This window comes from Grampus griseus (genome assembly GCF_964374135.1).
Source record: "Grampus griseus genome assembly, chromosome: 19".
NCBI lineage: Eukaryota > Metazoa > Chordata > Mammalia > Artiodactyla > Delphinidae > Grampus > Grampus griseus.
Window position 1 is genome coordinate 671,425 of NC_139013.1, and position 20,368 is coordinate 691,792.

The following is a 20,368-nucleotide window of genomic DNA, read 5'->3' on the forward strand; positions in this document are numbered from 1 at the left end:
TCACCTGTAGATGGACATTGACTTGTTTCCAGTTCTGGGCTAGTGTAAATACAGCCGCTATGGGCATTCTTCTTCAGGGCTTTTTTGTGTATGCAGGTTTTCATTTACCTTGGGTAAAGACCTAGGAGTGGAACAGCTGAGTTGTATGGTAAGTAAATGTTTAACTTCATAAGCCACTTCTATGGGCCTTTTAATCTGATGTCTTTATTATGTTTTACATTCTGGGAAATTTATCTCTTATTTTTTAATATTTCATTTTTGCCATTTAAAAAGTTTCTCTTTTTAGGACTCCTATTATTTAGATGTCAGCATATCTGTGTCTGTTGTTCATACCCGTTACCTGCTCTTTTATGTCCTCTAGTTCCTTCTCCTTTCTTCCTTTTGTCTGGACATTTCCTCAGCTTGCTAATTTGTTTCTCAGCTGTCCATTTTGCTGCTCATTTCCTCTATTGTGTCTTCATTTCAACCACTATTTTACATTTCTAATATTTCTACTTGGTTCTCTTTTATGTGTTCTTATTCTCATTTCCTATTGTTAGTATCATGCCATATCTCTTTAAATGTACTTAATTGACTAAGTTAAAATTTTGGTCCATCTGTTCTAATATACGTGCTTCTGGTGGAATCTGTAATCCAGTGTGGTGTTTTTCTTTCTGAAATAGTTATGCTCAGAAAATTGCTTACTGCCTGGCCAGTGAGCACATTTATTTCTCTTAGGGAAGCAGCTACTCCATCAGTTTTTATGCATACATGAGACAGGATCAGATCCTGGTCCCTGTAAACCCCACTGAATTCAGGGGTGGGAGGATGGATACTAGGATGGAGAGGTGAAGGCATCAGAAAGCCAATCACTGACTTCTTACCTCACAAGATAACTGAAATGTGATTCACCAGCCCAGGGCTCTGTGGAGGCAGGGTGGAGAAACATGTGCCTGATGTGATGTAGTCTCTGCCTGTCTCTCAGCTACTCCAAAGCCCTGCCTTGATTCCACTCCTCGGGAAGCCTGAACCAGAGGCTGTGTCACTGCAGCTGTGGGTGATGCCGGACCATCCAGTCAACGAATTCTCCTCACTTTCCACCTCACTGCCCTGTTTACTTGCTTCATCGCACACGTCACTACAGAACATCACCTGGTCTATTTTTTTCCTTCCTTACTGTCCACACCATCTCCCGAAACCACACATTAGGCTGTGATCTCCATGGGGGAGGGCACCTCGTTGGTCCTGGTCGTGCTGTGTCCCTAGTGTCCAGTGGTTCTGTGAGTGCTTGGAACACACCAGCAGGTTGTTGCTTGTGCTTCCCAGCAGCCCGACCTCATCAGGTGGGGTGGCCATGAGTTCTCATCATCCTGGGTCTCCTGACCAGGGAGAGGAGACTGGGGGTGACTGTGGAGTGGTGCCCACAGGGAGAAGGGCTTCGCAATCATAGACAGATGGTCAAGAACACCTGTATGTGGGAGGACTAGTCAGAAGGCTTGGCCATAAAATGGGGGGTGGGGGTGGATATCAAAGACACCACAAATCAGACTCACCTTGTGGGCAGAGGAGAGAAGTGGCCAGGAATGTGGGCGGTCCTGCTCTCCAGCAACACAGAGTCTTCGAGTCACGAGGGTCAGGGCTCATCCCAGCCTTCCCTGCAGATGCTGTTCTGTCTGCACAGGCAACACCCTCCCTTGTGTCGTCACAGAGACAAAATCGCTCTGCAGATGGAGTGAGCAGCACTTATGGGCAGCAATGTTCTCAAGGTGGGTCCTCGTGGTGGGAGGAACTGCTGAAGAGTCTAGACAAGTATTTATGCCCTGAGGATGGAGGGTCCCCAGGTGGAGAACTGGGGGCCCGAATCACAGGGAACCCGATCAGATTTTCCAGCAGAAAGTCACTAAGTTTGGCCTTGCTCCCCAAACTCCTGATCCTAAAAGTCACTTGGGGGCTTATTAAAAATATAGACCTCCTGGCCCCAACCCCGATCCGCTAGACCCAGTGCTCTGGAGATTCTTGTCATGCTGGGAGCAGACATCCAATGGGACCTGATATGGAAGGAAGCCAGCTTGGATTGGGATCATTATGGGTCCACCTTGGGCAGAACCCAAGCAAGGTGTGAGGGACTCTAACCCGGCCCCATACAATGATGACACCATAGGAAAAGTTGGTAGCCCAGGCTTCATGTGGCCTAGAGGGGCAACCCCAAGATCCTCTTCAAAGGGTTCTGGGATAAAGGAGGGGTGAAACCTGGAGGTGAGGGGTGACAATGTTGAACCTTTCCTCCAGGCTCCTGGAAAACAGACAGTTGGATCCCTCCAACCTTTTGTGTTCCAGGAAACGGCTTACTGTGAAGGACAGATGGGACTCTTGACCCCTCTTTCACATAGGACAAGGCTAGAGCCAGACTCTCCAAATTTCCATTCACTCTCATAAATGATTAGCTAGACTGATCAATCAGAACAAAAGTCTGTTGAGTTGACTTCACCAAACTTTAGTTCAGCTTCTTCACTCCCCAAAGACCCTTGAACTCTGACTTACTCCTAAGGTTAAATAAGTATTCGAATGCAGGAAAGTGGCCCCTCTCTGGAACCAGCTGACAGCAAGACATCTCCTGTTGCAGTCCGATCTTCCACTCCCCGCACCCGGTTCTTTCTAGCCTTGTTCACTCCTCCCTATGAAAGAAAGTTCCTTTCTGTGCAACCTTGGAGATGCTTGCAGATCTTACTGTCAAGAGTGTTCTCCCTACTGCAACAGTCCCCCTCTCCTTACTGGAATCGTCTTTCTGAACGTAGTCTCTCCCTGCCTAAGCTTGATTTTGTTTTCTGTTTGGCAGAAGTTGGCTCCAGGCCCTTCTTCTGGGTCTGGCCAGAACCCACAGCAGGAAGGATGACCTCCCACAAGGCCTTGGTGAGCTGCCCAGACAAGCACGAAGGCTGGGTTTCTGTATGGGAACCACTGAGCAACTTTAACCAGGAAGGACAGAAAATGCTTTTGTTTTTAAAGAGGTCCTAGTGGCTGCTGTGTGGATAATGACCTGATGGAGGCAACCGTTACCAAGGAAGGCAAGCGCGGAGGCTACTGTGTTCGTTCCGGCAAGAGATGGAAACTTGGACCAACGTGGTGCTGCAGTGCGCAGAGAAGTGATGAAACGCTTCACCGTACAGATTCAAACCGCTCAGTGAACTTCAGAGCAAGATAAACACAAAGAAACCACATTATTAAAAAGTACTGAAGCCCAAGAGAAAAGGTCATGGTCATGGTGGAGAAGCTTGGATCGGATTTACCTTCTTTCCGGTAATAATTAAAAACTCCTAACCTTGAGCAAAAAGCTTAAGGCAACTGGAGAACAACCGTAGCAGGAAGAGACTGTGGTGGAGCCCATCCTCAGTTACCTAGGAGACGCGGCTGGGCTGCACAGCCTTCTGGGAGTTGTGGTCCATAGGCCGGGTCCTGGCCTCCTCGGGTCTGTGAGGCTCAGACTACAACTCCCAGAGGGCACCGTGGCGTGCCTCCGACTAATGAGAGCACTCAGGCCGCTGAGAGACAGCGGCCTGTGCAGGCTTCTGGGAGTTGTAGTCCATGGGCTGCACTTAAGATCACCCAAAGTCGGGCTTCCCTGGTGGCGCAGTGGTTGAGAGTCCGCCTGCTGATGTAGGGCACACGGGTTAGTGCCCCGGTCCGGGAGGATCCCACATGCCGCGGAGCGGCTGGGCCCGTGAGCCATGGCCGCTGAGCCTGCGCGTCCGGAGCCTGTGCTCCACAACGGGAGAGGTCACAGCCGTGGGAGGCCCGCGTACCGCAAAAAACAAACAAACAAAAAAAACAAAGATCACCCAAACTCAAAGGCTTTTCTCATTTTTTAAAAATAATAGCTTTGACAGGGAGGGACAAGACAGGGGTAGGTGATTAAGAGGTACAAACTACCATGTATAAAATAAATGAGTTACAAGTATGTGTTGTACATCACAAGGGATATGCCAATATTTTATAGTAACTTTAAATGGAGTATAATCTATAAAAATTTTGAATCACTGTGTTGTACACCTGAAACTAATATTATGAATCAACTACACCTTATTTTAAAAAGAGCTTTGAAGCTTTGAAAAGAAATGAGTTGCCAAGCCATGAAAAGACGTGGAGAAACATACTACTAAAGAATATATTAAATAAGTATTAATAAGTGAAAGGAGCCAATTTGAGTATGTATTCAAGGCTACATACTGTATGAGTCCAACATATGACATTCTGGAAAAGGGAAAACTATGGGGATAATGAAAATATCAGTGGTTGCCAGAGGGTTGGGGGAGGAGAGAGGGATGAATAGGTGGAGCATAGTGGATTTTTACAGAAGGGCAACTGTGCTGTATGACATTTTATAAGATTGGATACATGTCATGATACCTTTGTCAGAACCCATAGAATGTGTAATGCCGGGAGTCAACCTCAACATAAACTAGGGACTTTGATTATGATGTGACAATGTAGGTTCATCAGCTGTAACAAATGTACCTCTCTGGTGTGGGATGTCAATCATGGAGAAGGCGGGGTGTGTGTGTGTGTGTGTGTGTGTGTGTGTGTGTGTGTGTGTGTGTGTGTGTGTATGAGGGGGCAGGGGGTACGTGGGAACTCTGTTGTGAACATAAAGCTACTCTAAAAAAGGAAGTCTTTTGAAAAAGCAATAGCTTTCTTGAGGTATTCACATACCATAACATTAACCTTTTTAAAGTGGTTTTTAGTATATTCACAATATTGTTCATTCCTCACAATTATCTAAATCCAGAACATTTCATCACTCCAAAAGGAAACCCCATTAGCAATTACTCTACTCCCTATTCATTCCTCCCCCCAGCCCTTGGCAACCAGTAATCTACATTCTGTCTGTATGGATTTTCCTATTTTGGACCTTTCATATAGATGGATGATATAATGTGGCCTTTTGTTTCTGGATCCTTTCACTTAGCGTAATGTTTTTCATAGTTAATCAGTGTTGTAGCATAAATCAGTACTTTTCCCCTTTTCTTGGATGAATAATATTCCATCATGTGGATATACACTTTTTGTTTATCCATTCATCAGTTGATGGACATTTGGGTTTATAATAACTTTTTGGTTATTATAAATAATGTTATGAACACTGTTTTATGTTCTTTTAGGTGATGGTCAGTCAGGTGCAGCCATAAGAGGAGACACAGGAGAGTAGCAGGAAGAAACAAAGTTTATTATACTCACAGGTCCAAGAAAGACGGAGTTACGGCATGCCACGAAGGTCCACACATGCTGTAAGCCAGGGAGCGGGCTCAACCAAGCAGGTGGGGAGCAGAGAGTGAAGACTAGCCCACAGGCAAGTGCTTTTATTAAGGGTGTGGGTAGAATACACAGGGATAGGCATGAGGTATGTCATTGGTGCTTTTGAATGTTACTAGGTCATGTTCAGGGGAGAGCAAAGAGGAAGCCCCTTGTAGCAGGGGCCAGCCTTATCACTTGATAAGCCTGGTCACCTGGGAGGGGTGCTCACAGCCTGTTTGCGGGTATGTTGAGGCAGCAGGAAAATACAAAATTTAAAATTTTACAATACGATGAAATAGGTGAAAGGGGTAAAAAGGTACAAAGATCCATTTATAAAATAAGTCATGGGGATGTAATGTACAGCATCACAACTGTAGTTAATAATGCTGTATTGCATATTGAAAGTTATTAAGAAAGTAAATGTTTTTATTTGTCTTTATTTTTTATTGAAATATAGATAATTTACAATGTTGCGTTAATTACTGCTGTACAGCAAGGTGACTCAGTTATACATATATATACATTCGTTTTTTATATATTCTTTTCCATTATGATTTATCACAGGATATTGAATAGAGTTCCCTGTGCTATACAGTAGGACCTTGTTGTTTATCCAGTCTCTGTATAAAAGCTTACATCTGCGAGCCCCAACCTCCCATTCCATCCCTCCCCCAACCCCCTCGCCCTTGGCAACCACCAGTCTGTTAAGAGTAGATCTTTTTTTAAAAAAAAAAAATTTATTTACTTATTTATTTTTGGCTGTGTCTGGTCTTAGTTGCAGTGTGTGGGCTCTTCATTGTGGTGTGCGGGCTCTCTAGTTGTGATGCAAGAGTTAGTTGCCCCTCGGCGTGTGGGATTTAGTTCCCCAACCAGGGATCGAACCGGCGTCCCATACATTACAAGACATTCTTAACCACTGGACCACCAGGGAAGTCCCAAGAGAGTAGATCTTAAAAGTCCTAATCACAAGAAAAATTTTGTAATTATATATGTTGTAATATGTATATGTGACAGATGTTAACTAGACTTATGATCATTTCACAATACATACAAATATCGAATCATTATGTTGCACACCTGAAACTAATATAATGTTAATGTCAGTTACACAATTGAAGTTACACTTTAATAAAAAAAAACTACAATACAATCCACACTGTAGTGCTCCAACATCATTAACAATATTATTTGGGGTGAATAACACTTGCCACCTGGGTTGTGGAGATGCTAAACTGACTGGGACGGCGGGACATGGCCACTGACGGCAAATTTTGGTAAAGGTGACAATGAGGAATTGTCCTATAAGGCATATGACGAAGTTTGGGAACACAGTTTTGCAACCGGACACACTACTTTGGAAGAAAGCCAAGAGAACAGGTCAGGCACCTCTGGATTTAAGGGAATCTGTTGAAAGGTTTTGGTGACATTATGAAAGATCTTATCTCTTGGCCTAATCCTCATAGCTTGACCTTGTATTCGCTACACATCTGTCAGCATTATTAACTCACAGTGGTATTCTGATGCTTGTAGGATTCATCCAGCTGGGCTGGGTGCACAGACTGTAAGAACCAAGTCTAGGAAGAGCCAGGTGTTCACAGACCTATCAGAGAGGATTGGGCAAGGCAGTAGTGACCATTGGGAAGTTGATATCCCAGACCAGCCCCAAAGACAGCGGTGTCCATGGGGAGCTTGAGAGACCTAAATCAGTCTAAAGGTCACAGTACTGAGAGGGAGCCCCAAACTAAGTTCAAAGAGACACAGCAGATGAACTCATCCAGACAGGCTTGATTGGGGGTGACTCTGAGACTGCGGGATTTAGAGAGAGAGCGTGGGGCGCTTGTTCTTACCTGGCTCATCCCCGGGCATGGCAGGAAGGGAGGAAGGCAGATTGAGCTGTTGTAAGAGCAGAGCAAGAAACTTCATGGTCCACAGAGGGCGTATATCTGGAGGCCTGCCTTGTCATCTCCTGACATTCAGGAAGGACAGCTGCCCTTTGGGGCACAGCACACGAGGAACCAGCTCCTAACCCCAGGGGACTTTACAAGCCTCGAACGGTCTCTGGTCTGTTCACTTATTCTAATTGGTAGGAGGAATGAAAACCTGTTTTCTGTATTGTGGGAACTACCAGATGGGCAAGGGGCACGTCCAGGGGACAACCTTCTTCCATGCCATCTAGTTTTCTATCCCATTTCCACATTTTCAGATGATTCATTTAATCTCCTTTAAAGAAACTTCTGCAGATGGCCACTTGGGTCTAGGTTTCTGAACAGCACCCCCAGAGGCTGGAGGAGTACTGAATTGCTTTATTGAAAATATTATACTCTCCCATTTTACAACCAGAACTAACGTTCAGTGCCCACACTCTTTTTGAGCTTTGCATGGACTCCTTTATTGAGCCATCGCTGTAACCCTGTGAAGTAGGTTCCTGTTCTATTCTTCTGCTGAGGAAACTGAAGCTCAGAGGGGTAAGTAACTTGATCAAGCTCAAACATCTAGGAAGCCAGAGATGAGGGTTAGAATTCAGGCATTTGAACACAGAGCCCTGCTGTTTTCTCTGTTGGCTTCTTATGATGTGTCACATTGAATTATTATTATTTTTAAAATATTTATTTATTTATTTAGCTGTGTCGGGTCTTAGTTGTGGCGTGCATGTGGGATCTAGCTCCACCACCAGGGATCGAACCCGGGCCCCCTGCACTGGAAGCATGGAGTCTTAGCCACTGGACTGCCAGGGAAGGCCTCACATGGGATTATAATTGATTTCTATCTGCCTCCTCACTAATCTGGACGTTCTCTGAGGGCAGGGACCTGTTCTTATTCACATCTGTACCCAAGAGCTTAGCATCCCTCCCAGCGCACTCACTCATTCTGTTAGGCTCACCACTGGCTGACCTGATTCTGTGAAAGAATTCCATATGGCAACGTGAGCTGACTTCACACTGGTGGTTCCCAGTCAGAATGCAAACATTCTGTAGTGAGAAGAGCTCCTTAGTTCCTCAGAGAAATATAGGACAGATGCTAGCCTACAACTAAATACTTCCTTTCACCCATACGATAACAAACTAGCAGTTTTGGAACGATGGACAGGTTCAAAGTTCTTTCGCCATTTTATTTTTGTTTGTAATGGAATTCCCACTTCATTTGTGCTTGTCTTATGCAGGTGAGTTCAAACCAGCTGGACAAACAACATGCTTAATGGGTAGCTTCAAGCATGATTTCACTTGTATTAGAGGAAGTAAAAAGGAGTAATTATATTTCACTGCTACAACTTTTCTTTTCCAGGTTATATGCAGTCACAAAGACCCACAAATGTCACCCAAAAGCCCACACTGTACGCTAAGGAATTTCAATTATCTCACGTTCAAGGAGCTTTCTCAAAACACAGAGGTGAGTCATTGTTAGTATTCGTTCAGTGAAATGAGAATGTATTCTGGGGTCCTCTTATGTGCTGTATCAATGTGTCTCTTCTTTTTTTTTTTAACATTAAAAAATTTTTAAATTTAGTTTTGGTTACATGGGTCTTCTTTGCAGTGCGTGGGCTTCTCATTGCAGTGGCTTCTCTTGCTGCAGAGCATGGGCTCTAGGCACGTGGGCTTCAGTAGTTGCAGCACGTGGGCTCAGTAGTTGTGGCTCATGGGCTCTAGAGTGCAGGCTCAGTAGTTGTGGTTTGCAGGCTCTAGAGTGCGGGCTCAGTAGCTATAGTGCACGGGCTTAGTTGCTCCACGGTATGTGAGATCTTCCAGGACCAGGGCTTGAACCTGTGTTCCCTGCATTGGCAGGCAGATTCTTAACCACTGCACCATCAGGGAAGCCCAATGTGTCTCTTCTTATATATTTGTTAGTAGCATGGTCCATAAAATAATAAAACTAGATAAGCATTGCTTGGAAATTATATCCTATACTCTTCACTCTCCGTAAGCTGGGTGACAGAAGGGCTGTGACTATTGGGCCCTCCCTGGCCCCGGCTCTCCGACCTGATGAGAGCACAGCCCTCTTCAGCTCTGTGCTAAGTTTCTCCAGGTCCTCAGCTTGGGAGGAGGTTTCCCAGCTTGCGTGACTGCAAAAGCAGATCAGGACCCAAATGTAATGTGTTCTTAATGGTCCAGATTCATGAAAGGAAACACTGGATGCAAGCAGAGCAGCATGCTTTTGCAAATTAAGCCACGCATTTCTATCAATACTAGGCATTGGAATAAATTTATTGAGAACATTTACCATCTTAGTTATTTGGATACTACGTTTTAGGCCCCCTCATCTAATACCAAGTTACATCTTAATTTTCCTAAGTGCATCTTAAACCTGTCTCTTCTTTCTGATCCCCTTCAACGTCCGTATAGCTCCAGCACGTACTACACCCACGCCATTCCCAGGGCGTACTGGTAAGTCACGGCATCTGGGAGGGTGGGTGGGATCCATGGACGTTCACACAGCTGCTGTGCTGTGTGGCTCCAGAGGGCACCCCGCGCTGCTTGTCACTAACCTGTACAGCCCCTTTGTGCAAATTAGAAAAAGCCGTCCCCCGCGCCATGGTTGGATTAGTAATGATGTTGCTTGGGGCAGATTAGAAAATAGCACAGAGGTCAAAGCATCAGGAAATACAGGAAAAAAAAATCCACAATTAATCCATCCCTCCATCCATCCCAAAGACGCTATTACCCTCCCTAAAGCCCAGCTATAATATTTCACTTCCCAGTTCACCACCCCCCACCCCCTCGCCAGCACCAAAGCCCAGAAAAGGAGTTCAGGCCAAGATATCAGAAGACCCACATTCTAGTCCTTACTTTGACACTAACTTGTCTTGTGAGATGGCAATAGAAGTTCACTGAGACCTCTGCCACGCCTGAGCTTTGGGTCCCAAGTGTAGCTTCTGATACAGAGAGAGACAGAATTGTCTAGTCAGGTCACTGGAAGACTCCCATTTTCTCCTGTAACCTTCAGCTCTTGGTTATATGGAAAGATGTCTACCTCATAATAGGGAAAATACACATTGAAAATACACTAGAATTCCAGTTTTCAGCTATCATGTTGAAAATAGGCAAAATACTTCACAACAAACTCTCCTGGCAAAGGAGTAGAGAAAGATAATCTCATATCTTGTTTGTAGGCTAGGAATGAGTACAACTTCTACAGAGCACAATTGGCAATTCTTATAAAAAGAATGCATTCACTTTTTGACCCAGAGTGTTGAAATATACCTGGGATTTGTTTTAATCAGGAATGATAATACACGCAGACACAGAAATGGTTGTCATGAGGGAAGACCTTTATACACACGGAATCCTAGAAACAGAAGACATGGCACAGCATGCCAGGCCATGTGGGAAAGGACCAGAGTGGGTTAGGAGGCAGGAGGAGGAGAGGGGAGAGAATGACCCAGAGCTTCTATTGGGGGTTTTGAGGGAAGAAATGGGTGAGGTGGAGTAGGTACATGGAGTAAGCTTAGTGTTGCATAGTTTGAATAATTTTGGTGGGCTCTGGGTTATACGAGTGGTTCTCAGGTGTCCAGTACCTGGCCCTGGGGTGATTCAGGGCAGAGGGAGTATTGGCCTGGTGTGTGAGGGTTTGATGGTTGGTTTGAATATCAAAGACACCACAGGGGAGTCGCTTGCTGTCTCTGGGAAGTAGCCAGCCCTGAGAGGTGGAGCCTTCCCAGGATGAAGGCCCCAAATGGTAGACCATCAAGGATATAGAAAATAAGAAAATAGAGTCAATATACCCCGCAATTCCATTTCTGGGAATTTTATTTAAAATATGCTATTCCAGGGAATTCCCTGGCAGTCCAGTGGTTAGGACTTATTGAGTGCCAGGGCCTGGGTTCAATCGCTCGTCAAAGAATTAAGATCCCACAAGCCACGTGGTGTGGCAAAAAAAAAAAAAAAAAAGAAAGTAAGCTACTCCATTTCCTTAGTTCATTTACCCTCCCCTTTTTCTTGGTGACTTTCTCATCTATTTTTCTCATCCCACAAATACTCCCAACATATCTACCCCAAGCTCGCTCTTAGGGGATGACCTTGTTTCCTCCATCACTGACAAAACACAAGCACTTGACAGAGTGTCTGCATCCCCTGATCCAGCACAGTTGTACTTTCTCATTTTTCCTCCTGTCTAGGCCAAGGCTGACCCCTCACCTATGCACCAGCTAACATCCCCTCAGGCCAACTGGGGACACCCCAGGCAATTCTCTCTCCCTTTCCAGGAACATCACAGTATTTAAAAGTATCATCCCCGTTCTTATATGAACATGCTGTCGGTTTTCCCATATTAAAAAACAAAACTCATCTCTTGATCCCTCAGCCCCCTCTGGGAGCTGCCCCCATTTCTCTTCCCTCCATGAGAGCAAAACTCTTCAGGAAGTTTCCAAAACTTGCTCTCTCCAATTCCTTTCCCCCTGTTCTCTCTCAAACCTGTTTCACTCATGCACATCGATAACATCTCCTTTGACTAGGTCTCCAATGACCTTCCCATTGCCAAGTCCAGCAACCAATTTTCAGGAGTCATTGTATTGGAACAGACTGTAACCCATACCCCCCCACCCCTAATATTTCATTAAGAAAATCTGAAAACACAGAAAAGTTGAGAGAATCATAGAATGAACATCTATGTAAGCCACACCTAAGGTCTACAATTAAGCGTTTAATCTGCAAGCATTTTTACAGTCCAGGTTCTTTTTGTCATGTCAGGCTGACTTCACATTGAGGTATGAATCTCAAAGTACTTCTCAGCTCAGTCGTTGAACCAGTGAAGGGACAGAAAGTGAGGGAAGGCCACGTTTGCAACAAGGAGTAGCACTTCAATTTGTCAGATTTTTACAAGTGGTATTTTTTTTTGTTTTTTTAAAAATATTTATTTATTTTGTCTGTGCTGTGTCTTAGTTGCGGAACGTGGGATCTTAGTTGCGGCATGCAAACTCTTTAGCTGCAGCATTCGGGATCTATTTCCCTGACCAGGGATTGAACCTGGGCCCCCTGCATTGCAAGCATGGAGTCTTACATACTGGACCACCAGGGAAGTCCCTACGAGTGGTTGAGTAATGTACTTAGTTAATTGCTCTTTTGTTCAGTTTGTACCAACAATAGCTCTGTTTATTTATTTTTATTTCAGATAATGGGAGAAGTGGTACACCTGGTCTACAAAAAGCATCCAAGGTTTTGTAGCACATTCAGTGGGCCTAAATACCAACCCCAATACAGGTTTGCGGAATTAGATTCTGAATTGCCCTACAATATTCCTTTTGTAACAGCACTACACAACCTAAGACCATCTGGGCAACACTTGAGTTGCAAAACTAAGGCCACTCTCCTTTCAGATACATCAATGGCTGGTTCTGCTATACTGAGTCAGGGATCCAGTCTCATAAGAGAGGGCTTTGACCAAAGACAGGAAGCAGATGGAAAAAGGAATCAGAGATTGGGTGAGAATTCAAATTATATTTGTTCACACAGGCTGTACAATCTAACCTCTGTGGTTTTTTTTTTAGTTAAGAATACTATTTTTAAGGTTATTTCTGATTTTGTCTGCCAAAACAATATGATTAACAAATATATTAACTGATAGTCACACCTAAAATGAGATTTTATGAGAACTTTTTTCCATTTTTAGCACTGATTCCTCATAGACCTGCTATTGTTCAAGTAATTACAATTGCGTGTATAGCCTTCAGTATTGCCCTGATATGTGGGATCACTATTTCCTACATGATATAGTAAGTCTATGGTAAATAACTTTTACCATCCTTAAGTAAGACATAACAAGTTAACTAGGTTATTATTTTGTGATAGTAATGATGATGATGGTGATAATTCTTATAATCCTTAAATTATTATGGTCATTATACATTTTCAGACACTGTTTTTCAGAATATGGGCTATATTCATGTTGGGTCATGATATAAATGAAAAAATTTAAAAGAAACTGGATAAAAAGAATTTTTAAAGTAAAAATAGAAATTAATTTTTAAAAAAGCAAGGAAACAAACAAAAAAGAAACAGGACAGAATACAATTTAGTAGAATAGAAAGTATTAAAGTAAATGTTGGGCTTCCCTGGTGGCTCACTGGTTAAGAATCCACCTGCCAGTGCAGGGGACACGGGTTCCAGCCCCGACCCGGGAAGATCCCACATGCCACAGAGCAACTAAACCCGTGCACCACAACTACTGAGCCCACGCACCACAACTACTGAAGCCTGTGCACCTAGAGCCCGTGCTCTGCAACAAGAGAAGCCACCACAATGAGAAAGCCCACGCCCCGCAACGAAGAGTAGCCCCCCCACCCCAACTAGAGAAAGCCCACGCAGCAACGAAGAGCCAAAGTAGTCAACAACAACAACAACAAAAAGTAAATGCTGATTTTCAACCTTTTCAGACTCAAGATTGTGAGGTAAATCTTATCTCTTACTGTGGATCATGATCAAAAATGTTTGAAAGCCACAGTCAGAGATGCTGTCATCCTCCCAAAATGTGGCTTTCTAGAGTGAACTTGATACTTTGGAGGGAATCTTAATAGTGCAAAGCAGAAAAGAGTGACCACTCTCTCTTTCACTAGAAACTTATTATTAATGCAATAGTAGGGGTAATAGTAGCATTTAGGGAAGACACTTCATCTTGTTCGCACAAATAAAGCTTGTGGTCAAGCTCAGGTTATGTGATCATTTTGAAATTAGTGTCAGACGAAAGCGAGCCGCACCGTGACATCATGCTACTCTGATCAGGAAAAACACATTGATTCCTATTCTAGGATTTAGTTCCAGGACTCCATTATATCCCATCAGAAACAGCTTGAGGAAGTACTAAATTATTTACTCTATCAGAATTAAGTGTGTACATGGGAAATGTATTGCCATGTATGGGATATTTTTTAAGGTAGCCATTTTAGAACCACTTGGAATATGTCAAATGAAGGCAAAATTAAAGGTAAAATTGAAGAAATTTTGCTAAGGAGAGAGTGTCCCCAGTATGTTTGGTTCTGGGTTATCTATGACTCAATTTATGTAACTAGAATTTCAGTTTATTTCATTAGTCTAGACAAAGATGTTAACATATGAAGATTGCTAAAGTAACTCACTACAACGTATCCTCCTGGAATTTCAGTGTCCAATTAAATTACTGAGCTAATGTCAACATTTACAGCTTTTACATTTGTGTTACCCCCAGTGGCATTTTAGAACCTGAGGCAAAAGTAAAAATATGTGCCCCAAAGTTCATGTTTTTACATAAATTTTAGTGGTTAATTTTTTCCAGAAGTACATTTTTGAAAATATATTGGTGAGTTTGATTTCACTTAAACCAGGAAAGTAAAGTTATAATAAATTTTGTTTCTGGTAAAGATAAAGTATTTAAACTTAAAATAATGCTGTGAGTTATGATACAGCACTTTTCAATTTTTAAAATATATTTCAACTACTTTAATGTTTTGGAAAAGAAGAACCGTAAAATAATACATAAAAACATGTATATAGGGACTCACATTTTCCCTTTTGACTCAGTCTCCCATATCGTTCATCACAGCACTAATGGATCCTGTCTTTAAAATTTTGATATTTTGTTTATTATGGATTTTTCCCATTCATTTCTTTTTCTCTTTTTTTTTGGCCATACCATAAGGTTTGCAGGATCTTAATTCCCCGACCAGGGATTGAACCTGGGCCCTAGGCAGTGGAAGCACTGAGTCCTAACCACTGGACCGCCAGGGAATCCCCTCATTTCAATTTTTTACAATATTAAGTCAAAATATTTATCCCCATTACCGAGTTTTTTGGCACCCCCTTAAACTGTGCGCCTAAAGCGAGCACCTCACTCTCCTCACCCAAAATCTGGTCCTGTTCCAGCTTCCTGATTATCTGTAACAGTGTTTATAATCAGGCCATTTCTTCCTGTTACAGAGCATGATTCTGGAATGTTCCCCCTACACCCCTTCCTCCATCACAGTCCCTTAGAACACAAATAAGTTAACCCTAAAATGGTTTGTTATTACATGAGTCAAACACAATTAGGAAGGTAAGTATGTTAGGAGAAAGTAGAACACTCTATTACCCATTTTCACTTCACACAGAAATATCTGTTCAATGATCCACTTCCAAGTTTGGGCCTAGGGTGGGTGAGCGAGGCACTCACCTCAGGTGCAGAATTTAAGGGGGTGCAATAGTCAAGAAACTCAGTAGTCAAGAAAAATAATAATTTATTGCAATATTTTTAAGTCTAAATTAATGCCCTCAAAAATCCATGATGAACAAAATATCAACATTTTAAATACATGATCAGTGATGATGTCGGGCCAAAGCATATTGGAGACTAAGCGAAAGGAAAAATCAGTGGTACCTATGCTACCTTTATTTAAAATGTTGACATTGTGTTCCTCATGGATTTGTTGGCATTAATTTTTCTTTTGTAAAATATTGCATTAAGATGTTATTGAACTTGATCATGGAGGTTTGTGCCCAGCCCGAGTGCCCCATTCCTGTCACCTGGCTCCAAATCACTCGCCCCTTTTCTGCGTGTCAGCCCCAATCTGAGTTCTATAACTCTATAGAACTATAGAATTCTATAATTCTAATTATATTTCTATAATTAATTATAGTTCTATAATTATTTGGGTTCAAGTCTATTTCTGCTTCCTCCCCCATGTACTAGTGACCCCTTTGCCGTCAGAAAGTCACAAGATTAAGACAGGATGATTTAGTGGGAAAATTGTGCTTTTAAATGTACCTATTTTGTCCTCCAGTCGACTGGTACAGGCTGAGGAAAAACAACAACTTTCGTCACTCTATAAAAATGTCAAGATACCATTATTAGGAGATGAAGAGGAGGGCTCTGAGGATGAGGGCCAGGATGAGTCCACGCACCTCCTTCCAGAGAGTGAGAAGGAACCGGAAAAGTTCATTCATTCAGGTAGAGGGTCAACCAGCTTTTCTTGTCAGATCCAAAATCCAAGGGAAGCTGAGCTGACAATGATGGTTGGGTTTTCCATGGCAAAACTAATGAATATTTACAGCCGCATATGCAGGAATGAGCCATTCGTATCAAATTACACAGAGGGGCAAACAGCTGTGTGGTTGTTTTATTCCTTTTGCAAGGCAATTCCAAGGACTGAAAAGAGAGTTCAGGAAACAAGACTTTTCCTGGACTCAACATTTCCCTTAAACATACTTATCAATGTCGTGTTGTTGCCGAGTTTTGACCATAGACAGGCAGATGCCCTCCTGCGCTGTCTGCCTCAGTTTGATGTGGAAATGGGATGCAGGCCCACAAAAAGAGGTTACTACCCCCAGGTCAGAGACGCCCCAGTGAGAATTGCCCACTACACCTGCAAATCCTTGTGAGGATAGAACAACATATACACTCATAGAAACCTGATTTTGTAGAAGTTCTGAGATTCTTCAGTATTTGCTTAAAATTTCTAGAGCAAAACGACATAGATTGCAGTGTCTGATTCAATACTATTAAGCATGCACTGCATGGATCTCCTCTCTAACCACCCCAGAGATAGTCAGAGAGAGGCTGAGAGGCCAAGAGTAGAAAAGATAATTGATGCTTACTGAGGCAGACCGCCCTTGTACTCTTAGAAAATATTTTTTAATGTCTTTTCATTGCATTGAGTTATAACTTTTCTAAATGTTTAAAAATTGAAGTATAGTTTATTTACAATATTATACATTTTAAAAACTGGATATTTATAAAGCTTGAATACAGAAAGTGGGAAAATCATTTCGAAATGCAATTTTCACCATCCTTATCAGACAAATAACATTCATGAAAATCTGAAAATTCCATTGTTTGTTCCTTTATTTTTCCATATATTTCCTCACTTCTTTTGTCTCTAATTCCTGATTTATTAGTATCTAAATAATGTTATGTCTACATTTTAGTCATTAGATCAAAAAGAAGAAAACATATGGAAAAGAAGAGATTGAACACAGAGTAAAAGTTGGTAAAGGAAGTGGAAATAAAGGATGCTATACATACCACAAATCCGGGGTGTCTGTGAAAAGAAATGAAAGAGAGGCAGGACATGCTAGCCAGTGTGGGGAAACAGTGACAGATGACAGAATGTGAGCATGACCTGCTCCTGGAGAACCTTGTGCAAGAGCACTCTAAAGGAAGAACACCAGACGTAAAAACAGGAAATAAATTCATATGATATAGCAATCTTGCTTCCTAGTTCTTAGAGTTTATGAATAAACACAACGTAATTGTAAAAGGAAAAAATCCAACTTCGTAAGTGTGAAAGAGAAATTGTCAGGATTTTCTTTTCTCACTCCTAACCAGTAGTTTCTTCGGGTAAGTCTCTCAGACCAGGTGAGGAAACCACTTTCATGAAACAAAGCTTCCCCAGTGACATTATCTGTTAATTCCAGTAGCTCGCTTCCATTTTACGTATAACAAGACTGAGAATGTCAAAATGAATATGACAGCAGACAGTAACCTTTGTTTTTAGGGATCTGGGACCTGGTGCAGGAAATAGGTCTGCAGGCAAAGAGCTATAAAGCATTGCCAGATGTACTGAGTGCTGTAAACTGGGAGTCACCGAGAGCTGTGGAAACACAAAAGGGGCAGGATTTAATCTGAGCGGTGCTATTGGTGTGGAAAACAGTCTGATGGTTCCTCGAAAAGGTAAACATAGAGTCACTACCTGACCCAGCAATTCCACTCCTGGGTATATATCCAAAAGAATTGAAAATATATGTACCTGCACACAAGAGAAACCCTCACACAAACGTTCATAGCAGCATTATTCATAAGAGCAAAAAGGTGGAAACACCGCATATGTCCATCAGCCGATAAACAAATTAACAAGATGTGGTCTCTCCATAGAGTGGGATGTTATTAAGCAAGGAGAAAGATAGAAGTACTGACACATGGTACAACATAGATGATCCTTGAAAACATTATGCTAAGTAAAAGCGGTTAGAAACAAAAGGTCCACACATCGTATGATTCCATTTATACAAAATACTTACAATAGGCAAATCCATAGAGAGTCAAAGTAGATAAGTGGTTCTGGGTGCCGGAGGAGGGGAGAAAAGGGAAAGATGGTTGGTGGGTAGGAGGATTCTCTTGGGGGCAATGAAAATGTTGAAAAAAAAGATTAGTGTAACTTGAGGAGGCTGGTACCGAACCCAAGTTCAGCTGCTCACCACTCAAAAGACCAATACTCAAGAGACAAGTGTTATACTTGATTTACAACATTGTTTTAATTCCTGCTGTACAGCAAAGTGACTCAGTTATACATATATATATATATACACTCTTTTTCTCTCTTTCTTTTTTTTTTTTTTTTTGGCCGCACCTTGCAGGATCTTAGTTTGCCGACCAGGGATTGAACCTGGGCTACCGCAGCAAAAGCGCTGAATCCTAACCACTGGACCGCCAGGGAAATCCCTGGACTGCTTTTTATCAAGTATCAAGCACATGAGAAGAGCATGAATCTTCTCAGGCAGATGTGTCTTAGCAAGAATCACTGAGGCAGGCAGAGTTCTAAGATGGCCCCAAGACTCCTGCCCTCTGGTGTACACAGCTGTGTAGTTCCCTTCTCTTGAGTGTGGGTCTTTGAATATGACGGATGTCACTCTTGTGATTATGAAAAAGTGATGGGATTGTCGCTCTCTTAATTGTTACATTAAGCCACCTGTCCAAGTCTTCAGGGACTGGCTCCATGCCAGTCATGCAGGGAAAGACATTTACTAATCAACCCAGTGTGAAGGCTTCAGGCTTTCTCAGTTTTTTTCCAGACATGCATCTTCCCTGGTGTGTGTGTGTGTGTGTGTGTTTGTGTGTGTGTGTGTGTGTGTGTGTGTGTGTTTCACCAGTTCTACCATATACAGTATGCTGCATTTATTTTTATTTTTTAAAGTAGGATTAAAAGCCTTTTAGTTTTTTTTTTTTAATTAATTTTTGGCTGCATTGGGTCTTCGCTGTTGCGTGCGGGCCCTCTCCAGTTGAGGCTAGCCTGGGCCTTACACTGCGGTGGCCTCTCCCTGCTGCGGAGCATGGGTTCCAGGCACATGGGCCCAGCAGTTGTGGCTCACGGGCTCCAGAGCACAGGCTCAGTAGCTGTGACACTTGGGCCCAGCTTCTCTGAGGCATGTGGGATCCTCCCGGACCCATGTCCCCTGCATTGGCAGGTGGACTCCCAACCCCTGTGCCACCAGGGAAGTCCCTATGCTGCATTTAAATGTCTTGATTTCCCTAATAGTCTCACTCCCCACCCTTGCTCCGATTTTTCTCAGGGCATTAAACATTCTACTGCATTCCTCTGCCTTAGTCTTTTTGTTGCCCGGCACTGTAGGACTGCAATCTCCCTGCAGCTGCCACAAGGTTTGGAATCTACCAGTGCCCTTGCTGGCAACTAATATTTGTGTATAGTTTGAAGAGGAGGTCTAAATTCATATTTTACCCTTTGTGTACTTCAGTGCTGCAGACCTTATTTATTTATTTGGTCACGCCACTCGGCATGTGGAATCTTAGTTCCCTAACCAGGGATCGAACCCGCACTCCGTGCATTGGAAGCATGGAGTCTTAACCACTGGACTTCCAGGGAAGTCCCCAGACCATATTTATTTATTTATTTAAATTAATTAATTTATTTATTTTTGGCTGCGTTGGGTCTTCGTTGCTGCACAAGCTTTCTCTAGTTGCGGCGAGTGGGGGCTACTCTTTTTTTTTCTTTTTTGCTGTATGTGGGCCTCTCAGTGCCGTGGCCTCTCCCGCAGCTAAGCACAGGCTCCGGACGCGCAGGCCCAATGGCCATGGCTCACGGGCCCAGCCGTTCCGTGGCATGTGGGATCCTCCCGGACCGGGGCACGAACCCGTGTCCCCCGCATTGGCAGGCGGACTCTCAACCACTGCGCCACCAGGGAAGCCCGGGGGGGTGGTGTTACTCTTGGTTGAGGTGCGCAGGCTTCTCATTGCTGTGGCTTCTCTTGTTGCGGAGCATGGGCTCTAGGTGTGTGGGCTTCAGTAGTTGTGGCACGCAGGCTCAGTAGTTGTGGCTCACGGGCTCTAGAGCACAGGCTCAGTAGTTGTGGCGCACAGGCTTAGTTGCTCCGTGGCATGTGGGATCTTCGCGGACCAGGGTTCGTACCCATCTCCCCTGCATTGGCAGATG

General features: G+C 43.3%; 1 protein-coding gene across 1 annotated transcript; it reads left to right on the forward strand.

Annotated features, from left to right (window-relative positions):
* Nucleotides 1-3,019: 3,019 nt before the first annotated feature.
* LOC309836618 (uncharacterized protein C19orf18) lies at nt 3,020-17,185 on the forward strand (the record flags this gene model as incomplete). The annotated part of the gene is made up of 6 exons (XM_082676728.1): nt 3,020-3,172; nt 8,356-8,428; nt 8,551-8,655; nt 12,868-12,970; nt 15,986-16,152; nt 17,130-17,185. The coding sequence occupies 6 exons, from the start codon at nt 3,020-3,022 to the stop codon at nt 17,183-17,185; spliced, it is 657 nt and encodes a 218-aa protein (XP_082532854.1).
* Between the last annotated feature and the right edge of the window lie 3,183 nt (nt 17,186-20,368).